General features: G+C 37.7%; 1 protein-coding gene across 1 annotated transcript in view; it reads right to left on the bottom strand.

Annotated features, from left to right (window-relative positions):
* GSAP (gamma-secretase activating protein) overlaps positions 1-9,532 on the bottom strand; it is a 149,747-nt gene that overhangs the window by 89,143 nt on the left and 51,072 nt on the right. Inside the window, exon 4 of the mRNA XM_010848190.1 lies at positions 9,250-9,479. Coding sequence (XP_010846492.1) covers positions 9,250-9,479 — 230 coding nt within the window. The remainder of the gene's footprint in view (positions 1-9,249; positions 9,480-9,532) is intronic.

The following is a 9,532-nucleotide window of genomic DNA, read 5'->3' on the forward strand; positions in this document are numbered from 1 at the left end:
TAAAAATAAATTCAAAATGGATTAAAGATCTAAATGTAAGACCAGAAACTATAAAAATCTTAGAGGAGAACATAGGCAAAACACTCTTCGACATACATCACAGCAGGATCCTCTATGATCCACCTCCCAGAATATTGGAAATAAAAGCAAAAATAAAGAAATGGGATCTAATTAAAATTAAAAGCTTCTGCACAACAAAAGAAACTATAAGCAAGGTGAAAAGACAGCCTTCAGAATGGGAGAAAATAATAGCAAATGAAGCAACTGACAACTAATCTCAAAAATATATGAGCAACTCCTGCAGTTCAATTCCAGAAAAATAAATGACCCAATCAAAAAATGGGCCAAAGAACTAAATAGACATTTCTCCAAAGAAGACGTACAGATGGCTAACAAACACATGAAAAGATGCTTAACATCACTTATTATCAGAGAAATGCAAATCAAAACCACAATGAGGTACCATTTCACGCCAGTCAGAATGGCTGCGATCCAAAAGTCTACAAGCAATAAATGCTGGAGAGGGTGTGGAGAAAAGGGAACCCTCTTACACTGTTGGTGGGAATGCAAACTAGTACAGCCACTATGGAGAACAGTGTGGAGATTCCTTAAAATACTGGAAATAGAACTGCCATACGACCCAGCAATCCCACTGCTGGGCATACACATCGAGGAAACAAGAATTGAAAGAGACATGTGTACCCCAATGTTCATCGCAGCACTGTTTATAATAGCCAGGCCATGGAAGCAACCTAGATGTCCATCAGCAGATGAATGGATAAGAAAGCAGTGGTACATATACACAATGGAGTATTACTCAGCCATTAAAAAGAATACATTTGAATCAGTTTTAATGAGGTGGATGAAACTGGAGCCTATTATACAGAGTGAAGTAAGCCAGAAGGAAAAACACCAATACAGTATACTAACGCATACATAAGGAATTTAGAAAGATGGTAATGACAACCTTGTATGTGAGACAGCAAAAGAGACACAGATGTATAGAACAGTCTTTTGGACTCTGTGGGAGAGGGAGGTGGGGGATGATTTGGGACAATGGCATTAAAACATATATAATATCATATAAGAAAAAAAATAGTAAAATTAAAAAATTAAAAAAAAACATATCTAACAAAAATATATCTGCATTAGATTTTAAAAGCCAAATACAAAAGAACACTGATAATTCCCTCATATAGAGCTTAAAAACAGGCAAAGCTAATCTATTTTACTGGAGATCAGATTAGTAATGACCTTTAAGGAAGAGGAAAGTAGTGATTAGCAAGTATCTCAAGGAAATCTTGCTAATGGAAGTGTACATTGGACAAAACTAGCAGAATCTACTAAGGCTGAATATATATGGCTCAACAATTGTCTGTGTACTTATATCTCATCAGAAGTATATACATAATTTGGCAAATGACACATATGAAATATACAGCACTATGATTCATAATAGCCAAAACTGGAAACCCAAAATATTCATCAAGCAAAGAACTAATAAATCATGATATATTTAAACAATGGAATGTTATGTAACAATAAGAATTAATTAACTTGCTATAAAATACATACATACATAAATAATTGAGTAAAGGAAACTCATATTTTCATTCCTCCCCAAAAGGCACAAACTGTATGATTTAATTTATACACAAGTTTCAAAAACTGGCAAAAAGAATCTATGGTGCTAGATGAATGACAGCTGAAAAGGAATATGAAGGGGATCTTTGGGGTTCTATTAATGTTCTCCTTCCTGCTCAGAGTGCTGGTTCCACGGAGGTGCCTCACTTTGTGACAATTAACTGACCTGTGCTCTGTGATCTGTATACTTTTCTGTATGAAGGCCATCTTCAATAACGGATATAAAGATTGTTTACACAAAACATTTAACTTGTAAGTTAACTGATCATCACCTTTCTTCTAAAATTTTAGGATATTCCTCTGGATTCTACAGTTAAAGGATTTAAACACTGGTTAGAAACAGCATCAATAATTATCATCATTAATCAGAGAGAAATGCATATTTCCCCAATTTCCTCAAAATAAATTGTTTAAACTTGACTCATCTTCCCCACACAAGAATAGTGTTTTTGATGTTAAAATATCATGTTGATTATGACAAATACCAATATTCAGAAAAAAATATGCAAAATACCCTATAAATCAGAGCAAACTTCAGCCTGTATTCCTGATTAAAAAGGAAGAATCAAGATACAAAATCAGGATAATTGGTGAGCTCAATCCCTGCACTGGAGCTGGCAGTGGGAAACATTTAGAAAGGCAAAGAGCAGGTTCACTGAGAACCCAGGAATCATCCTGCAATCTCTCTTCCAAAATCTTTACAGAAAGAAACTGCGTGGATTGTCTGCAGACAAGGCAAAGGGAGGGGCGAGTGTTGCTTATATATGTGTATATACAACTTTCAATGTCTAGTGAGGTATCAGAAACACTTCTCAATGATTAAAAAAAAATAATCCCTTGGTCTCTTAGGATAATAGTATGATTCAGTTGGCTTACTGCTGAATAGGAAAGAAAAGGTAAACAGAATGAACTGTTTCCTCTATCATACTTATAATAGGAAAATGGGTAATTACTGAAAAATCCTTTAAGGTAGATTTTGCAGACATCTAAAGAGAATTTCTGTGAGTTATTTTTCATCCTGCATATGACTCAAAACTCCTGGAATGTAATGTGTCAATATTTTGCAAAGTATTTTTTTTTTTCTTTCCAGATTATAAGGATGCTGGGACTTTCTCAAAAGTACACTTAAAAGGTTTTAACTAAGATAAGAAACTCCTTTATAAGAATCTTGCTAAGAAAATCCAATTTCCTTGCAAAAGCACACCTATTTTCAAATCACTATAATATTAAGAGAAAAAAAAAAGTCTTCAAGTGCAGATTACAAATGATATATGCTTATTCCATTAACTCAGGGGTTCTCAAGGCTGGTTGTGTCAGAATCATCAGGGGAAATTTTGAAAGAACATGGATGCCCAAATCCTGCCCCCAAATATTCTGATTTTTTTGAGCTGGTAAAGGTCCTGCTCTCTCCTGTGTGTGTTTTTAAGTTCGCTTTGTTACTCCAATGGGCAGCCAGAACTGAGAACCACTGAAGTACATATTTACAATATACATTAAACAATATTTATTAGACAGCACAATTATAACCAGCTTACAATGTAATCATTACATACAGATTTGAAGGAAATAATAAAAATTATGCCTTCATGGGTCTATTAGGGAGCAATGATTGCAGTCTTAAATAATTCTGCAGTTAAGCACATGGTTCTCATCTCTATGACATTTGCATTAGATAAATTTGGTAATACTGGAAATCCAGACACTGGCATCTCACCACACACTATAAACCCGCTAGCCCTTCCTCTTCAGATTAGCTGCTCATGGTTTAGACACACCCTTTTAAAAGACTTATTCAATAACCTCTTTGCTTATTCATTCTGACTATTCTCCCACAGTTCATCATTGGAAAGTCCAGGAGGAAGTTTAGCAATTTCAAATGAGGAAATGTGGTTTAGTTTTACAGTTAGTTAAATCAGAGTTCATGAAGAAAAAATGTAGCATTTTGATAGTTACTTGCATAAAAGTAAATCTATTATAAAAAAAAATAAGTAGATACTAAGGGTGTTGGCAAAGTTACAGCTCATGTGAAATTTAAGCTGGTTTGCCACACAGTCTCATCCAGCTCAGTGTATTCTGTGCTAAACACCAGTGATTTCACTTTAAAAGAAGATGTTTACCAAGTATGCAGATTTGGTTTCCAACTGCTATGAAATAAGATAAATCTCATATAAAAGTATTTCTTTTCTTTCTAATGACTATTGGAGCATGGGGAGTCTCACAGCCTTATACAAAAATTTGAACTAGTTTCTAAAACACAGATCAAGGAGTGTTAAAATATGATTATACCTATGACATTTCTATTCTGTAAATAATTCACATAAATCCTCCTGCTCAACATGACTAGGTGCTATAATTCCTAAACTTATGAAGTAAACATCATTATGTGATTTATATTTCATATTCTGGATAAAATGAGGAAAATCAAGGGTGGGGTGATGAAGCCAGAAAGAGAAGAGACTCAGAAAAGGAGACTAGGAAAGTAGGGGGAGGAACAGTGAACAGGAAGGACAGTGGCAAGAGAAGACTGAAACAATAAAGAAAAATAACATGGCAAAGCCAATCCTCTAGCCCCCGAATCTGTTTGGGGGTATCTAGGAGGCAACAACAAAAGCACTACCCTTGAGGCAGTCACCTGGTACAATATATCACTTCCCTGGAAAAGATGAATAATTACAATATTAGAAAGAATAATCAGTCTGGAATATTACTAAATTCTAACAAATTCACAAATCTAGTGCTAATTGAAGCAGACAAGGAGACACAGAAATGGAAACCCACATTCTTCCTGGTCTTAAGTATATGTGACATTGAAACCTCAGAAAACTCACATACCACAGACTTTTTCTTAAGTTTCCTGAGGATCTAATGTATTCCAAGAGATTAAGCATTAGACACAAAAATTAATATATAAAATCTATTATATTGCTACATACCAGTAATAGTACATATAATGTTTTAAAATGTGCCATTTATGAGAGCAACAAAAACTAATAATAGCCCAGGGGTAAATCTAGTAAATTTTCATGGAGAAAATTCTAAAACTTGTTAAGAGTCATAAAAAGGCTCTAAATAAATAACAGGCTATATACTTTGTTCACAATTGGGAAGATTTAATATCGTAAAGATGCAACTTCTCCCCTAGCTGATCTATAGATTCATTGTAACTCAAATTAAAAAATCCAACAGACTTTTTGGTGAAATCTGACAGGGTGATTCCAAAATCTAAATGTAAGAACAAGGAGCATAAAATAGCCAAGAGGACCCCAACAGAGACTGAGGTGAGGAGACGTACTCCACCAATTACCAAGACTTAACAGAAAGATAGTTACTAAGGTGTCTTCACCTTATATTGACCAATGGAACAAAATTTAAAACCCAGAAAAGAAGACTCACATGCATACGGAAACATGATGTTTAAAGGAAGTGGTTTTGCTGTCAATGAGAAAAGGTAGGGCTATCTGGTTAGTGACCGTAGAACTACTAGCTATTAACAGAGAAAAACAATGCAGTTGACAAAAGAATATTTTAACACATGTAAGCTATAGATAATAACAAAATAAAACCATGTAACGACCACCCAGCTTAAAAGTAACAGATATCAAGACTACTTCTAAAGGCTCCAGTGTTCCCCTGATTCCTATATCACATTACATACAGAAATACATTCCAGGTGAATTTAAAAAATAACAAAATTCAAAAAGAAAAGCTTTAAAGCTTTTAGAAGTTAATATAAAAATGTCTTAATGGCTTCTAAGTTTCTTTAAAATATTCCAAAAGCACAAACCATAAAGGAAAAACACTTACAAATTAGACTACATTATAATCAAGAACTCTTATTTATTAAAGGTAATTACAAACTGAAAAAAAAAAACAAACAGATACTTGGAACATATATGATAAACAAAGGACTAGAATCCAGAGTGAAGAATGCCTTAAAGTCTATATGAAAAAAAAAAAAAACCCATAACAGAAAAATAGACAAAAGGATGAACACCCTACAAAAGAAACACAAATAGCCAGTTAAGTATATATAGAGGGATGCTCAACCTCAGACCATAAAGATGTATTATTTAGACCCACCAGTCTGACAAGAAATTAAACACTTGGAAAAATCAAGAGCTTGTAAAGATATTGCGTACCAAAAATATTTTGATAACACAAATGATACAAGTATTTTGGATAGCAATTTGGTACTACCCAGGAGGTAACCCAGTGGATAAAGAATCTGTCTTCAATGTCTTAGATGCAGGAGACACAGGTTCTATCTCTGGGTCAGGAAGATCCCATAGAAAAGGGCATGGCAACCACTTCAGCATTCTTGCCTGGAGAATCCCATGGACAGAGAAGCCCGACAGGCTTCAGTCCATAGGGTCACAAAGAGTCAGACACAACTGCAGCAATTGAGCACATAGGAAAAGTGAAGGTGTGCATAGCCTGTGACTCAGCAACCTCACTGTCAGACATCTATCCTAGAGAAACTTGAACCAGGTGATGTGCACAAGGTTAGTAAAAGCCTTGAATATAACAGCAAACCCCAGAAACCTCCCAAATGTCACCATCAGGAAAAGGATAAGTAAGATGGGTTCCGTAGGAAACACCCTGAGACACTTTAGTACACAGTATATTTACTAGATTGTGCTTATTAAAGTGGGATTAATGTCTGTAACAGGAAGGAGAAGCAGGATCGGGGTGGGGGGAAGAAGTCAAGCTGTAATAAAGGTCCAGTGGCCTCAGATGACGTTGAGGTCTTCCATCAAGAACGCTCCAGAATTGAAATGAATTGCCACAGTTGTCCCACGTGAGTCAAAATGCCCAGGCTTTTATATCCTACCTGAACCCCTTATTAGAGGAGGGCACACCTAAAGGGGCATAAACTTGGGTGATACAGCCCTCTGCCGAGGCCATCCCTGAAGATGCTGAAAGCTGAGGGCTCTGCTGCCACGTTCACAGCACCTGGGACAAGCCCTTCCTTGAAACAAAGATCTAAGCAGTGCATCTCCATGTTTACCATATTGTATAGGCACACAAAAGGAATACTATACAGCAGTGAAAAGTAATGCCCTGTAGCAGTCAACATGGCGCTAGTGGTAAAGAACCTGCTTGCCAATGCACGAGATATAAGAGATCCAGGTTCGATCCCTGGGTTTGGAAGATCCCCTGGAGGAGGGCATGGTAACCCACTCCAGTATTCTTGCCTGGAGAATTCCACGGACAGAGGAGCCTGGCATGCTACAGTCCATGGTATCGCAAAGAGTCAGACATCACTGAAGCAATTCATCACACATCACATACCAGTCAACATGGATAAATCTTACAATACTGATCAGGAAAAAAAAGCATAAAGAATACATATGATATTCTTTCACTTACTTAAAGTTCACAAACAAGAAAATGAAATGATATTTTGCTTAGGGAGATAGATACAGGTTAAAACTACAAATAAGATTGAAGGAATGTGAAAATATAAAAGTTTAAATGGTTGTAGGCAACAACATATAGATGAGGCATATGAAGAGAAATAGGATCAAATAGGGAGAACCAAGAACCGTCAAAAGTCTTGCTATTGTTCTATTTTTAAGACAGGTATATGGTTTTGCTTTTATATTATTTATAGCTTACATGTGTTAAAATATTCTTTTGTATAACTGTTTTAATTTTTTTTAAAGAAAAAATATTTTCTTCATTTATTTCAGGAGAAATAATTTCCCCAAAGTTCAACTCAGAACCAGGAACAGAGGCAGTAACCAAATCTGGTCTCCTTATTTCTTAACCCTTATTGACTAAAATGCTATCCCACTGAATTTCTGCCTGGCTAACTTAGCCTAGCTCTCTGGCTATTTTGCCAGAAATATGTCATACATCAGGTGTACTACTTAGCACCACTAAGAAATCTTCAACTGTATTTATTTATGTAAGAACATTAAGGCTTCAAATTTAGAGAGTAAGTGTGCAGAGAGGAGACTTACAATAGTATAATTATTCATAATTTACATTTGAACAGCTGCGACTTTGAAAGGAAAATAATTACACAAATGTGTGGAGTCAGAGCTGTGCTAGAGATAAAATAGAATTCCAGATTCCTCTGCCAGTGCTACAAATTACAGCAGCAGAAGAATTAACTTGTGGGGTTTTTTAAGCTGCCACTAGTGATTATCAGAAGTAACAATGTCTTTTAGGATAACAGGGCTAATATTTTTGCCAAGCTGCTCTGTAGGAGCAAAATACTACCAATATGAGAAAAAGCTGGTATTCCTAGTAAATTTACTTTCTGAGGACCCACGGGTATCTGCTGTTTGGTGGAATGTCAATGTACAAGTCTATGTGTCTTCACAGATGGATTAAAGACACAAGGAAGCCAAAATCTAACTGGCTCACACACTGCTTTTCAATCACATTACTGAAACATAAGACTGTGGCATTTCACACTTCATCTAACTTCTCATTCTCGAGCACCTGCCACTTAGCTATATAAGGAGATGGTCCAGAGAAAAGGGGCTTCCCAGGTGGCGCAGTGGTAAAGAATCTGCCTGCCAATACAGGAGACTCAAGAGACACAGGTTTGACCCCTGGATTGGGCAGATCCCTTGGAAATGGCAACCAGCTCCATATTCTTGCCTGGAAAATTACATGGACAGAGGAGCCTGGTAGGCTATAGTTCACCAAGTCACAAAGAGTCGTACATGACTGAGAACACATGCCAGAGAAAGGACTTTTGTGTTGAAAAGCACAAACCTTCAGAAACTCTTTAGAATCCAGGAGACTTTTTAAAATGCAGCACTTTCCCACCCCCTACCCCGCCAAAGTTAGCCTTTACTAATAATGACACTAGTCGTTAGTCAAACTCACTAGTCAAACTGGAGTCTTGAGCTAGACAAAGATGACTATGTATTTGGAACCAAGACAGCCAACATGCCAAAACAAGGAACCCTACAAATATTCAGCTAAAACCACAGGACAGAAAACTTTCTCCAGTGATGAGGGGAAAGGAGTTGTAGATACCGGTAATTTGATAGCTGTGTCCCAAAAAATGCCTTCCAGCAGTCTACAGTGCTTAAGGAAAACCAGAAGTGGGGGGAATACACTGAAGTGGCTAGCTCCCTGTGCACAACTGGGATTCCAGGGTACATTGCTTAGAACCTGAACCCAAGCCCTGAAGATGCAACATTATGTGAAGCAAACTTCTCTTCTTACAAAACAACCTGAGAAATCACGGAGTTCCCCTTCTTTAAAGTTTCAATTGATCAATGCTGGGAAGGCTCAAAAGTCACTTTTCACTCCCTCAAAATCAAAGGATTTCTGAGACATATGAAAACCAAAGCCTCAAGTGCAGGGAATGTATTCCAATCCACCCTGAGAAAGTAGGGCAGGACACCTGAGCTCTCATAAAGTAAGACCTTCTAGCCCCTAGTCTTGCTAGATCCCCTACCCGGGTGACAAATCTTTTTAAAACAGGTGAGATGTGAATGAAGCATAGAGAACCACCCTCTCCCACTCCCCACAGCCTTGCGCCAGGGGAACAGAGCCTGGGCAGCTGTTCCTCCGCCTGATGAGATGATGCTTAGGGTACCACGAGTGTCCCCTGCCTTTCTGCTTAAGGCGACTTACTGTGGGCAATCAGTAAGCCAGAAGATGGAGGACTCGCCAGAAGAAGCGGTATAGCTCGGCCGAGACTTTGCCCGGGAGCTGCCCCTCCAACCTTCACCCAGCGCCCGGGGTGAGGATGACAAAGCCCAGACTCTAAAGAGGGCAACGTTCCCCTTTCAGGACCAAACTTCACAGGCTGGCAGGGGGCACAGGCTGCCGCTTTGGGTCGGTGCTCACCACTTGAGCGCAGCCTGGGAATCCCTAGATATGAATGACTGTCCCGCCTCCACTCCCCCCACGGCCC

Source organism: Bison bison, unplaced genomic scaffold (genome assembly GCF_000754665.1).
Source record: "Bison bison bison isolate TAMUID 2011002044 unplaced genomic scaffold, Bison_UMD1.0 scf7180017864260, whole genome shotgun sequence".
Taxonomy (NCBI): Eukaryota; Metazoa; Chordata; class Mammalia; order Artiodactyla; family Bovidae; genus Bison; species Bison bison.